Source organism: Cotesia glomerata, linkage group LG7, assembly GCF_020080835.1.
Source record: "Cotesia glomerata isolate CgM1 linkage group LG7, MPM_Cglom_v2.3, whole genome shotgun sequence".
Classification (NCBI taxonomy): domain Eukaryota; kingdom Metazoa; phylum Arthropoda; class Insecta; order Hymenoptera; family Braconidae; genus Cotesia; species Cotesia glomerata.
The window spans coordinates 9999362-10014766 of NC_058164.1; the positions used below are offsets into that span (position 1 = coordinate 9999362).

General features: G+C 36.6%; 1 protein-coding gene across 1 annotated transcript; it reads right to left on the minus strand.

Moving 5' to 3' along the window:
* Positions 1 to 4027: 4027 nt before the first annotated feature.
* LOC123269549 lies at positions 4028 to 5536 on the minus strand. Its single transcript, XM_044735338.1, has 2 exons — positions 5405 to 5536; positions 4028 to 4638 (listed from the first exon to the last, which is right to left on the minus strand). The coding sequence occupies exons 1-2, from the start codon at positions 5414 to 5416 to the stop codon at positions 4285 to 4287; spliced, it is 366 nt and encodes a 121-aa protein (XP_044591273.1). The 5' UTR covers positions 5417 to 5536; the 3' UTR covers positions 4028 to 4284.
* Between the last annotated feature and the right edge of the window lie 9869 nt (positions 5537 to 15405).

The window sequence follows — 15405 nt, forward strand, 5'->3', positions numbered from 1 at the left end:
ATTTTCTTTGATATTCCGCTATCTTCGAATGTGAAAAGCCAAATAAAAACTTAATTCTTCATACCTTACTAGCAACCTGCAGTTACTATGTGAGAATTACGAATTATGAATAAAAGAACTTTGGATTCGTGGCTTTTCGATACTTTACATTACAATATACATAACTTGTGTACCTTTAAAATTAATTTAAAAAATAATATTGCTGTGACAGGATCAATTATCAATAATTTAATGGACAAATGTGATGTATCAAACAACTTAACATAAAAAATTGAGTATCACCAAATACATAAAATAGTAAAAAAGCACAAATTCACGTTAAGGCCTTTCTGATGATACTATAAGAATCCTTTTTAACATAAAATCTACCTTAATTATATGGATTAATACTTGATAAATAACGTCATTAATATGGACAAAACAAAATAAATTCATCATTAAATTTCATCTAGCGCAAAATCTTAATTTATTTAGAATTAATCCGAAAAAATAATCATAGGTAATAAATTAACTATCACTGGAAATCATGTGAAACCTTGAAAAAGCACCAATTCATATCAGGACCTTTTCAATGATACTAATTTAAACTTTGAAAATCCATTTTATCATATAAATACACAGGGGACAACATTTTTTCTTATTCTCTTGAGGGATATCATTCTGGTTCCGGCGCTCGAAAAAAAGCCAATAATCAAGATTTTTTTACACAAAAACTATTATAAATATTAATATAAAATTTATCCAGTTAAACAAATAAACTCTTAAATAACATAAAAAATATCTCAATTAATTTATTTTTAATATTTTTTATAAAAATAAACAACGGGTGAACGGAGCTCCTCTAAAAGTTGGTGTGTCGCTGACGAATATGATAATTTTATAACGGCTCATCTAAAATACAAAAACCAAAATTATTTACGTTCAATATATAAGTAGTTATTACGTCAACTACGAAGATTAATATTCATAGTTTTTAGTTCTAAAAGAATAGTAAAAAACCAAAATTTTGATTTGGTTGAAGCTGATGCAATAGCTACACGGAAAAAAGTAAACTATAATAAAAAACAGTCGATTTATAATAAGTAATGATCAACTTCTAAAAATTACCATTTCAAACAGTAAAATCGTGATTTTACTATTTACTTTATAATATTTACCATTTAAATGTTATACAATTTACTCTTTACATGGAAGAAAATACTATTTCAAACAGTAATATTCGCTATGTAAATGTCTAAAATATTAAAGTATAATAATTAAGAATTTTGACTTCGATATTTATCATTTCGTACCTAAAAAATAATCTTATGATATGTAAAAAGTATAAAATAAAGTTAGTAAATTTCTAATACAAGCAACGTCAATATTTACAAAGTAAAATAGTAAATTTTAAACGCAACGCTAAAAATCAAACTGTAATTATTGACTTGCTTGGACTGTTAAAATGTATATTTTAAAAGTATAATTTTAACTGTTTCAAATGTTAAATTCTCCCAGAGTGAGACCCCCTTCTCTTTCATCTAAGTTCCCCTTCTCCTCATAATATGGATTATATATTGAAATGGCAATTTTACCTGTTTGTAACTGTAATTTTTAAAAATGAGAGTCGTTATTTACTATAGTGACAGCTACTAATCACTTATTTTGGATATTAAATTATAAATTGTGGCTTTTATACTTTCTACATTAAGTTCTGTAATATTTATATTTTTGCCACCGTGATGTCCACTTTACTGTTTGAAACTATAAAAATTAACCGGAATCCGAGTGAATATTACAGTTTACTTTTTTCCGTGTACTACTATGTAGAATATGTGGTTTAAATTTCATTAAGATCGGGTCAGTGATTCCTGAGATAGCATGTTCGTCAACCAGAAAAACATAGTTCTAAGATAATCACGTTTTAAGGTTTTTAATTGAAAAAAAAAAATATATTACCTAAAGTCAATCAGCGATGCCGACACCATACTAAATCCCTTCAGCCTTTAAAAATTTTAATTTTTTTCACTCAAAAATTCACATAAAAATCATAAAATAATATACTTATGGTCCGATATATGTGCTTTCAAAAAATAATTTTTTCGAAAGTTACAAACCTGAATAATCCCTTAAGTATATAGATAAATTATTTAGTAGTACATAAAAAAAATCTTAAAATATTAAATTTAGGGGTGTGCGAATAATTCGAACTTACGAATTGTTCGTTCCGAATCGAATATTAATATTAAATTAATATTAATATAAAATTCGTCGCACTTTAAGCTAGGTAGATTTCAACTTCACTTATGAAACCTGCAATTATTTTAACTATAACTTTCAATGCTCATTTCAAATTTTTTTTTCGTGTCAATTACTATTCATTTTTGGAATAAAGCCACGGGAATGTTACAGTGATTGTACATTAAACGTTACAATGAATATTAGCAAGAATAATTACATGGTTAAAACGTCCCGTGCAAAAAAAATTTCGCTTCATTCTGAACTTAAATCTTAATTTCATTTTGAAGTTCATATTATGACACAAATATGTATTTATTTCTAAAATCAATCTAAATTTAAGAAAAGTTCATATGTAGAAACAAGAACGGCAAAAAAATTTTGAAAAATTTATTTCAAAATCAACTTCACTTATGACAACGCACTATCGTTATTAAAACGATAGTGCAGAAACTTACAATCACTCTAATAAATTCATTTTCAATTCATAATCATATTAATTTTTTTATATACTAATTAATATCCATTACATATTTATTACATAGCTTTGTAAGATTATTTTTAGATTTAAAATGTACACAGGAAAATATGAATTTAGCACATCGCTTGAAGAAATAAGATAAGAAATAAGGTATGTGTGATTTTAATTTAAGTTTAAAGTTTATTCATAGATAATTCATTACAAAATATGTATTGACAATTCAATTAATAGTTTGAACTTAAAGTAAGTTTAATTTAACTTTAAATCATGTGTAATTAATGAGTAACTGTTTGTAACAAAATTATTTTTCATTATTTGATTACTTTTTGATTAAATCATTTTAAATTTATAAGAAATGTGATTAAAAATTATGTAGCGTGTAGTATGAAAATTCGTATTGAAATTATGATAATTTGAATAATTTTTTTTATAATTGAAGTTTTAGAATAGATTTTAAAAGAAATGTTAGATTAGTTAATTAGTCTAAATTAACAAAAAATTAGACTCAAAATCGTGATTAAATAAAAAAATTATTGCTTATTTATATTAAACTCATAAAAAAAGGATTTTAAATGTTAATGATAAATTTGGTGACACGCGTTAATATCTCCGGACAAAATATCCCCGCGTTTTTGTTGGTTTAATTTTGAATAAACACACAAACACACTAAAAAAATAATGTTGAGATTAATTTTCAAATTATTATTGATGAATTTTTATATTTTTAAGAATTTTGTCGCGGGGATATTTTGTCCGGGGATATTAATGCACGTAACCGATAAATTTAGCCTAATTTAAACTAAGATAATTTCAGTACTTCAAATAGTTGATATTTTAAAATATTTTAAAATATCTAAATTTAGATTGATTTTAGAAAGAAATTCATATTTGTGTCATAATATGAACTTCAAAATGAAATTAAGATTTAAGTTCAGAATGAAGCGAAATTTTTTTTGCACGGGGTACAGGCTAATCCGATGGAATTTGAAATCTGTGCAAGTCAAAACAATACTTCAATTAAATTTCATGTCTAAATCTAAAAATACCCAGTGGAGCGGGTGGGTAACAGCTAGTAAATAAATAAATTTATAAATATAATATTTTTATGCACGATGTAATGGAATTCAAATTGGAAACAATAGAAGACCCAGTAATATTTCGGTGATTCGCGAATTTTTCGAACTATTCGGCAATTATTCGAAAATTTTCGAATTATTCGATTCGAATTTCCAATCGAATATCAATATTCGATTAGATTCGATTCGAACGATATTCGTACACCCCTAATTAAATTATGTATATCGTGTAAAAAAATAAAGAAAAGTGTTGTTAATTAGAAATAAAAAATATTTTATTGCATCGAAAACAAAATAGAAAATTTACAAATATTAAAAGTGTCATCAGGTCTCAACAAACGCAAAAAAACATTAACGACCTCTCAGAGGCTCATGAGACTGTCGAGTATAAAATTTGAAAGTGATAACATGATAAATTTGCAAAGTAACGATACTTCTTCAGACTTTTCATTAAACTACAAAATTTATCATGCTAAAAACTATCAAAAATTTGAATCAGCTGTTGAAGATTTAAAGGAAGTGTAAATTTGAGGCGTATGCGGTGTGAACAGTTTGAAGAAGGGGTGCGTCGTGAACAATGCTGTGGCCATGGTTTGAAACAGTTTTTTCAGAAACAAGAGTTGATACGGCTGGTTGGTAGATGGTCTTGACTGGTTGAATGTACTGAGTTTCTATTAGAGGAGCTGCATGCACTGCATGTACTCCTGTGTATACAAGGGGTAAAGATGGTTGAACAACTTTCGTATTGCCGTGGACGACAGTATTTCCATGGGATTCAATTATTTTTTCCTGGACCAAAGAGCTCGTTGGAATAACATAGCTGGGTTTAGCAGTTGCCACGGCAACAAAAGCAGCAAGAACGATCTGCAAATAAATTTTTGATTAGTAAATGTATATAAATAAAAATTGAACTGAAATAAGTGATTTTAAAATTTGAAAAAATTTAATCTTTTTTTAACGAGTAGTTGAGTTAATAAACATTAATAAATTTATGAAAGTAATTAAGATAGAATGACATTAATTATTTGATTTTACGTGTAAAAACAGATAATTAAAAAAAAATATTTAGAAAATGTAAATTTTTTCAAAAAAAATTGAGATTTTTGAAAAAATTTTTCTTTAATTATTCGAATTCTTAGTATTTATTTCGCTTTTTATAGATCATAGATCTTAATAAGAGTTCGGCGACTAGTTTGGCATGTGCGAACTTCCGCGTTAGGCATGTGCGGAAAATGTTATTTAAATATTCTATTTTCGATGAACTTAACAGGCGAGAACATCTTTTTCTCGCTTTGCTCTCACGGAGTTCAACGAAACTATCTCTGTCTCACTCCCAACAGCAGATCAATTGCAGTTTCGATTGGTTTCACGAAATGAATGAAATTTTTGAAAAAAACGCTTTGTGGTGAAATAGTTTATTAAATTATCTATTATCTCTAAAAATGTTTTTTCAAAATATCCATTGGTTTCGCTAAACCGATTGAAACTGCAATCACTGGCCTCGCATGTTAAAAAAAATTGTTATTGTTGAAAAAAAATTAAAAATATCATTTTCATTAATTGAAATATCGTTAACCCGATTTGCAAGTAAGTATCAGTAATTGAAATTATAAATCAAAATGATACTTACCAACTTGAACATGATGAATTGATAAACTTTTGAATGCGTCTGTTACGGCCTCAAGAACCTTCTGACTGATCTTCTCGGTCCACATATACAGCTTATATACCTCGTCCACCTATTGGTCGTAGGGACCTTCAAATGCATTCAGAATAAAATCCAGCGTACACATAGAGATGGAGATGATAATAGTACATAATACCCCACCTCTCACTCATTACTTTTTGATCACCAATTACCAACACCTTCTTCCGTATTATTAATTTTCGACAACTCGATTTACTGTTACATCATTCGCAATAATCGATACTAAAAATTCTTCATTTTGCAGGCATGAATAGATTGTACCTGTCAGGAAGAGTTTGCTGAGGTGATTTTCGAGAAGTCATGCCATCAGGTTGATGAATAGCTAAATAATAATATTGTAAGAGAAATATTTACTTACGTTCAGAGAGCAAGGACAAAGTTGAACGACTTGTAGTTGTTAGTTGTACGGATATGTATATTTTAAAACATCCTGATTCGCTATCCAGCGCGTGCAAATTTTTTAATTCGAATTGCCCGTAAGTCGTAGTTAAAATTTTTATTGTTATTGTTAATGTGATTTAATTATTACATCAGAATAGTGAATTAAAGATTGACACATTGGTACTCATTATGACAGAGATAAAATTTAAATTTATGTAGATGAAGAATAAATAAATAGAATATATGTAGAGAAAGAATAAATTTTGAAAATGTCCTCGATGAGTTTAAATTATACATTGAAAAATTTAACTTATTTCCTAATACATGTCCAAAGTATTAAGTTTCTCGTAAAGCTGACGTTGATACGTTTCAATTAGATGTCGAAAATGTTTTTCTTTATCGCTAAAAAAAAAAGTCAGTTAAATTGATTGACCTTCATTCTATTGAATAGATCCCTAACCAAGGCCACTATGGTATTGTAACGTTCAAATGCACTTTCACTTACTCATGGGAATCACATTAACATGTGTTGTTCTAATGACACGTAACATCTACGATCTAAGAGGGTAATTTAGGTAACGAGTCGGTCACACCGACAGAATATAAATGTACATTTAACAACAACTAAATAATAAGCTTTATTGTATGAATGACGTGCAACGCGTTTACAATTTCTCAATGTTTAAAAAAATATTGCTGTACTTATCAAAAGTTACGTGAACTTTACTCGGACGATTTGTATGCCACAATATTTTGCTAACCAAATTTTAATTATGTAATCGAGATATCGAGAGTAGTCACAAAGAACTGTTGAGTTATTTAAAAGGGCAATGGATTTTCTTAGTTGATTTATTTTGTTATGTAGTTGTCACCATGTTATGTTAAAAAAAAAAAAATTAAGAGATCTCTGTACTTTTATTGCATAGTTTTCATAATAAAGTATATTTTATAATTACATTTTTATTAACTGACATAATAAAATTTATTTCTATGTTAGGAAAATGTTATAAACAAATCGGAGTACGCTCCGAAATGTCAAAAACATTGAGGAAGAAAAAATAATTTTTCTAAAAATGGTAAATTTAATTTATCCAGTTAATTTTTTTCATTCAGCTTAAAATTATTGAAAATTCAAAAGTTCATGAGTATAAATTTTTTTTTTTTATACTTAAGGGGTGCATAAAAATTAGAATGCAACATAACATTAAAAATTTGTATATTGATACAAAACAACTAGATCAAATTGGCAGTCCAGGGTAAAACAGTCACTTTGGACTTTGTGATACTATTTTGAAAACGGCTGCCAAATTAAAAAAGCAAATAACTGATATTTTTTAATTTTTTAAAAATTTTCCGTATAAAAAAAAAGTTTACACTCTAAACTGATAAAAAATTCGATTTATACAGAAAAGACATACAGACGAAAAAATACAAAAAAATTAGGAAACCTGTTGACCCTGAAGGCCATTCCTGCAACTTCCCGCTAATTCCGTTAATACCTGGGCGCTTAAAATTGCACCTACGAAGTTTTTGAGCTCTTCGGGCTCAAAAATACAATCTATGTGTTGTTTTGAGCTCTCCAAGCTCAAAAAGATACCTTTTATATGCTTTTGAGCTCTTTGAGCTCAAAAGTCTGATAAAAGTTTCATAGAACACTATTTTTTGAATTTTTAAACCGCAATAACTTTTGAATGAATGAACCGATTTTTACGCAGTTGGCGGCATTCTACGCAGTTTTTTAAACCTCATAAAGAATTTCTAAGTTTTAATTGGTCAAACTAGAAATTTTGGAGTAATTCCCAAAAAACACTTTTTTGAGTTTTATTTCCTTCACGATATCTCTCGAACGAATCAACCGATTTTGACCGGATTAGCGGCAATCGACGTCGTTTTTTTATGTTAAGAACTGAATAGTTTTTGGAGTTGATTGATAAAGCCGTTTAAAAGTTATTCCAAAAAAACCACTTTTGAAAAAAATTTTTTTTACAGTTTTTTTTAGATTTTACGAAATCCATCCGTCTGAATCAGTCCAAATTGTATTCAAAATTTAAGTTTGGCCAAGCCCTTTCGAATGGCACCAACCGCGATGAAATGGGTTTAACCGTTCAAAAGTTATAAGAGGTTTTCTTACTACGCCGGTCGAAAGTACGGGGTTCCCGCTGCGATTTCACGGAGGAAAGCCTCAGTTTTATGCCGTAATCAAGTCGCGCATGCGCCCTACGACGGGGAGCCGAAATAATGTATTCATGCACTGACGAGACACGAGGCGGCAGTAAGTCCGACAGTCGGTAGTCGCGCTCACTCTATTACTTATGTTTATAAGCCTAACCTTACTTGTGATTGTTATGAATGTATCTGTCTTGTTATGTGTCGATGATTTCAGGTTGGAACTAAGTTAATAAGAGAAAATAAATATTTATTTTAATGAAATGAGACTTATTAAATATTTAAATTACAAAAAAAAACGAGAAATATTTTTTATTCTGATAGATATTTTCAAATAAATAAATTCATTATTGAACAAATAATTATTTTAAAAAATACACAAACAGATTTTTTTCTTAATTTTTTTTTCTATGCATTTTACGATTATTATTTCATTTTTTTGTTTTTTTCTATTATTAAAATCAGAGTTAATTTATAATATATTTATAACTTTAAATTTATTAAATTAAATTAAGATCTTTTCTCAAAAGAAAGTAGTAATATGATAGATTATAAATTAATATCTTTATTGACAAGTGTATTTGATGCCTTCCCCCCCCCCCCCACCAGCAGCACTTGCTTCGCTCGTGCCGCAAATGTCGGGGGCAGGCATCAATTTTTTTTCAAAGCAATTTTTTGCGTACTTTCGACCGGATAGCAAGAAAACTAGTATACACTACACGGGCAGAAATTTGAGAGCCCTGAACTGCGCGCCATGATGCCCTCGGCTTTGCCTCGGGCACATGGCGCGCAGTGCAGGAATCTCAACTTTCTGCCCTTGTAGTGTAATATACTATTTATATTTTAAATGTTTTTTTTCAAATTTTTCGATTTTGATTTTGTTTTATTATTATTTTTTTTTTTTTGTTTAATTGAGGTCTTTTTAACTTTTCGCTAAGAAAATTGAAAATTTTCAAAAATCGGGAAGTTATTGGTTTTACCCCGTTTTTCGAAAATCGAGTTTTCATCAGATCTCGACACTTTGAGGTCCTAGGAAGCTTCCCTGACTATTCCCGCGAGGGTGTCACTATGTCTGTCTGTATGTGCGTGTGCGTGTGTGTGTGTGTGTTTTTTTTTTTTTTTTTTTTTTTTTTATTATAGAGGAGGTCAAATAAATTTACGTATATTATTTATCTTCTTTTTTAATATACTTATCTTCTTTTTTGATCATGCAGGTTACTAAGCTCTCAGGGGAGAGCGTGGTGCCAATAGTTTCATCAGTACTGCTTTTGTAGTCCTTCCACCGGTCACACTCAAAGAACGTGTGCTCGACGTTGTCAATTTTGTCTGGGCAGTATTTTCACGTTGGTGTGCTGTGCAGTCCCATCTTAAAAAGATAGGCATTGAACTGCACATGTCCCGTCAATAGCTGGGTCAAGAAAAAGTCAGTTTCTCCGTATTCTCGAGAAAGCCAGACGTTGATGTTTGGGATCAGGCGTGCCGTCCATCTGCCCGTCTCTCCCGATGTCCATCGGTCCTGCCACTCTTGTTGCGTTTCCGCCTTTATCCTCGCTCTTGCGTCCTTCATGTTTTCGTCACTGTTTTTAGCGTCATAGAGTTTCGCTCTCTCAAACGCGAGTAGGTCAATGGGTGCGGCTCCCGCAATGACCAATATAGCCGCCTTGGAAACCGTTCGATAGGCGCAGGCAACCCTGAGAGCGCCTCACCGCTGCACTGCCGCTATTTTTCGTCGGTAGGTCTTCTGTTTCAATATGTCTGCCCATATTTCTGCTCCATAAAGCAGTACCGAGTGGACTACTTCTAGAAGAACTCTTTTCTTTTTGGTTCTTGGTCCCATAGTGTTGGTCATGATTCTTGCTAGGCTAGTCACCGTCTTGCTGGCTTTCTTGCATGCACTGTCAAGATGTTTGCGGAAAGATAGTTTCTCATCTATCATTACCCCTAGATAGCGCCGGGCCCTTGTTGACGTCAGTGTTGTTCCTTCCATGTCCACAGCGAATGGTTTTGGGAACCATTTTTGACGTGTCAGAACAACCATCTCGGTTTTATGCTTGGCGAGTTTCAGGTGGTGTTTCTCAAGCCAGGTCTCGACGGCGTCAATGGTTTCCCGAACCAGTAATTCGGCCTCTTCTACGCTGTCTACTACTATCGTGGCCGCAACGTCGTCTGCAAAGCCCGTTAGCTCTACTTGCTTTGGTAACGAGATTTCAAGAAGCTCGTCGTAGTCCGCATTCCATAGATCGGGCCCCATTATTGAGCCTTGCGGTACGCCAGCCGTTATGGCGTATTCTTGTGGGCTTTCCGTAGTTTCCGCTATTAGCTTTCTTTCGTCCAGGTAGTTGTTGACTAGTGCCAGATTCTCTAGCTCCGCGTCAAACTTGTGCTCCAGAGCATCTAAAATGTTTCTCCAATTTGCGTTGTTAAATGCGTTTTTGACATCTAGCGTGAGGAAACATACTTTACGAGCTTTGAGGCTTCGGCGCTTCTGGTGAAGTTTTTCCAAGTCGTTTGGTGACAATATGGTAGGCTTTGCCCCAGATGTCCTTGTCGAGATCATTACAGATCTGTTTCCACAATATCGCTTTTCTTGCTTTAATGGCTCGGTTTTGCGTCTTTTTGGCCTGTTTGTACTCTTTCGAATACAAGTCCTCGCTTGGGGAGCGTTTCGCGGCTCTCGTTGCGCGACGACGTAGCTTATGACATCTTTTGCGAAGTTCTGCTATGTCTGTTGACCACCAGTACGCCGGCCTGTGGAAACTCCTATTTTTCAGACGCGGCATAGAGGCGTCACATGCGGCAGCAATCTCCTTCATCATATTTAGCACTGCCTTTTCCGTCTCGCTGCAGGTATCCGGAGTCGGGTTGTTCTGAAGGATAGACCAGCTTCGTGCAAGTGAAGCTCGCAATGCCTCTGGATCAAGCCTTCTGGCATTCCACTTCCACTTAGAAAAGTCGCGTTGTGAAACCGGAGTAGATGACAATCCAACGTTGGATGTCACAAACTGGTGGTCACTGCCACTGTATTCTTCGGATACAGTCCAGTCTTCGATCATGTTGGCAGTCCTTAGAGTCACCAACGAAATGTCGAGGATGGACTCTTGGTACCCTGGTCTTCTAAAGGTCGTGGTCCTCCCGGTGTTCAGCACTATGAGGTCGAGTCTAGCCACGACGTCAGCGACCTCGTTACCTCTGGTGTCGAAGAAAGCAGCGCCCCACTTAGCCGATTTAGCGTTGAAGTCTCCAGCTACGATGACTTCGCCGTTGAACTTAGTGACCGTATCTTCTATATTTGCCAGTTTCTGTCGGAACACACTAATTCCTTCGTTAGGTGAGAGATAGACGCTCATGAAGTAGGTTGTGGGTGTTTGAATCCAGACAAAACCTGCTCCACTTCCGCTGTTGTTGACGGTAACGTTCTTTGTGTTCACAATCCAAATTGCTGCCGTGCCAGTTTCGTTTGCGAACCATGTTTTACCTTCGATGTTTAGATATTGCTCGCAGATAAAGCAGACGTCGATTTTATCTTCAAAGACACGCTGGTGCAGCAGGTTTTGCGCCAAGGCGCACCTATTCAGGTTGCCTTGTAGTATGCGTGTCATTTCTGTTCTCTTTTGGCTTCTGCAAGTGCTGTGCGGAATGCCCTGCAAGCTCTAGTGCCAGAAATATGGCATAGACCATCCTGGGCATCTTTGTCCGGAGCACAAAGGAAGCATTTTGGCTTCTCCGTGCAGTTTACGGCCTTGTGGTTCTCTCCGCCACATTTGTAGCAGCACCTGCTTCTGTTTGGTCCTGCACACTGGCGTGTTTGGTGTCCAAAACTAAGACATTTAAAACAGCGGGTTACTTTTGCAACTGGGCGTATGCGACAGTTCACCCAACCGATCATTATATGGGCCTTGTCAAGGGCCTTAATCGCACTGGCCTCGTCTACTTCGCAGAAGGCTGCCCGATTTCCTCGTGGTGTGGGTTTTGTCAAATTTACCCGTTTGACCTCCAGGCTGTCAGTGAATTCACGTTTGAGTGCTTCACGGACTTCGCTCTCGGTAGAGATTTCGTCCAAGTCGAGGATCTCGATCGTTGTTGTTTGTGTTAGCGTCTTGACCGTGCCGATGTTTGCAGTGGCTGACCTTACTGCATCGGTGAAAGCCTTGCTGTCTTCGGTTTTTCGAGCCATTTCAAGGAGAACGCCTCCGTGTTTCGTCTTTTTAATAAACTTTATGTCTACGCCCGTCTCGACAGAGCTTACCTTGGCCTTGATTTCCTTTAGGATATCGGCATAAGTTTGGCTGTCTACTGGTTGGACAAGAACAGCCTTAGTTCTTGTCTTCTTTCTACTTGGTTTCTTAGAGGCACCCTTACTTGGCTGGTTTTGAGCTTTATTATTAGGGGGAGCCGCTGTTTCATGCTCTTTTTCCTTCTTCTTCCTATTTCGGTCCACTGTAGTCCAGACGTCCTCCCGGGCTGTCTTTTTCTGTGATGGCTTCTCAATTATTGAAGAAGGGCTGGGCGTGGACTGCTGCCTCTTCTTATTATTGTCCTTTCCTTGCTGTGGTAATTTTTTAGGAGTGATTAAAGATGGCTGTGGTTTTTTGATCAGACTCGGAGTTGTTTGGGTCGTTGAGGCCGACATGCCTGGTGATTTGTTGGCTAACCTATATGCTGTGGTGATAGATGTAACCAATTTTCTAATCTCATGATGGAGATTCTTCTTGTCTTTTATAAACTCGGCTAACTCTTCGATCTTGCTGCCGAGCCTCTCCATTGGTGACTGTTGGCCTGTAACGGTCGGTACAGAGTTGATTCTTCCTCGGTAGGTTTGATTAGTGACAGGAGCAAAAGGTCCTCCACTTTTTGGAGGAATGTTGCTCAGCTGTCCGTTCTCTGCCATCTGGGCTTTCTTACTCCCTGTAACCTTGCTATCATTGCTAGACAGCAGAGCCATGGGGTCTACTCCGCTGTTCAAACGGTTTTCTGAGCAAGGCCTCGTGACGTTGTCAAAATAATTTGGCAACGCAGGTAAGCTCAAAGATTCGGGGACTAGGATAGACAGAGGAACGAACGAACGAGACTCTTGTAAGGGGGATAGGTGATACGGCTCAAACAGGTCTTACGGCTGCACCTCCCCGCATGGGCCCCGCTGGTAACTGGTCGGGTTGTTATTATATTACCGATCAGGCTAACGCAGTCGTTGAATGGGTTGATACAGTTAACTAATTACGAGGAAAGATTGACATTAAAATCAACTCAATTCACATCTGTCCTATGATAGCGTAAATGCTTGAGGACAGGGTTTTTCCTTGCCGGCAAACTTGGCTGTGTATTTCCTATGTGGGGGTAGGACAAATATACGTGCGTGTATAGCTCTTTTGAGCCCAGGAAACGGCCTCTTCGGAGGTAGGCGAAAGCCTCACCATATATTCTTCTGTTCAAACGGTTTCTGAGCAAGGCCTCGTGTTCTGAGCAAGGCCTCGTGACGTTGTCAAAATAATTTGGCAACGCAGGTAAGCTCAAAGATTCGGGGACTAGACTAGACAGAAGAACGAACGAGACTCTTGTAAGGGGGGATAAGTGTTATGGCTCAAACAGGTCTTACGGCTGCACCTCCCCGCATGGGCCCCGCTGGTAACTGGTCGGGTTGTCATTATATTACCGATCAGGCTAACGCAGTCGTTGAATGGGTTGATACAGTTAACTAAGTACGAGGACAGATTGACATTAAATTCAACTCAATTCACATCTGTCCTATGATAGCGTAAATGCTTGAGGACAGGGTTTTTCCTTGCCGGCAAACTTGGCTGTGTATTTCCTATGTAAGGGTAGGATAGATATACGTGCGTGTATAGCTCTTTTGAGCCCAGGAAACGGCCTCTTCGGAGGTAGGCGAAAGCCTCGCCATATATTCTTCTGTTCAAACGGTCGCTTGATAACGACGAGTTTAGGCCCGTTTGCACGCCTTCCCTCGCCGGCACTGAGGTATCCCCCCTCTGCACCGTAGACGATGTTTGAAATTGATCTGTCATTTTCAGATCATCTTTTGCTAGGTTTTGGTCCACCCCGAGTATTCTATTTCCTCGGTACCCGACGCATCTGACGTGCAGATATGCCGGGCATTCCCCTATCCGCCTCCTGGGGAGGCGCCCGATGCGGGACCCAGCAAGCCCGACACGAGATGTGTGTGCGTGCGTGTGTGTGTGTGTATGTGTGTGCGTGCGCGCGCGTGTGTGTGTGTGTGTGTGTGTGTGTGTGTGTGTGTGTGTGTTTTTTATCTTAGGGGGGGGAATCCTTCTTACGGATTCCAGGCATAGTTGTTTGGCCTGGATATGTGGCGACTCGACGCAGTGTCATACTAAAACTCGACCCTAACGCCCCTACCCACTAAACCGTAAACCCCTTTTCTTCTTTCCTCTAATCCCTCATGGAAACCGCCGTCAGGCATTACTTCGTGAGGGGAGGATCCAGCTACCGCTATTCCTTCTGGTGGCTAAGGTGTTATTTTTCCTTCCTTCTAGTTTCTGTCATTTGCTCTTTTTCTTTCAATGGAACGCAGCTCTGTAAGCACTTCTGTGGCAAAAGTGCTTGTAGCGTTCCAAGCAGTTTGATTCGACAACATTGCATCTACTATTGTCTCTGGTTGGATTCTCCAGTTCAGGATCCTCTCTAACTCCTCACGCTGAGGATCGAAACGTGGACACACAAAGAAAACGTGCCTTGCGTCCTCAATAACCCCTGGACAAGACGGGCACTCCGGAGAATCGTCGTGCTTAAAGCGGTGCAGATACTCTCGAAAGCACCCATGTCCTGACAACATCTGCGTTAGGTAATAGTTGACTTCACCATGGTTTCGGCTCAGCCAAACGTCGATCTTTGGTATGAGGCGGTGTGTCCATCTTCCTTTTGCTGCGGCGTCCCACTCAAGTTGCCATCGCGAGATGCTGTGCTGCCGTTCTTCTGTTCTTAGTTCTTCAGCGCTCAGTGTAGTTGACCTCTTTCGATGGTAAAGGGCCCGTCTTTCTTTAGCTAAGACTCTAAGCGGCAGAGTTCCAGAAATGACGCACACTGCTTCCTCTGATAGTGTTCGGAAGGCGCTGGCTACTCTTAGCGCGCTCAGTCGGTAAACCGGACATGCTTTCCTCCATGATTCGTGGGTCTCAAGTGCGTCGGACCAAATGGATATACCATACGTGAGGACCGATGTAACTACTGATGATAGCAATAACCTCCTTGTCTGCTTCGGGCCACCGATGTTTGGCATCAATCGTACTAGGTTAGCCACTACTGCTGATGCTTTGGCGGTCACGTGTTCAACTTGTTGTTTGAAGTTAAGTCGGGAATCGAGCATCACTCCCAGATATCGAATGAATGGTTGGGATGTGATT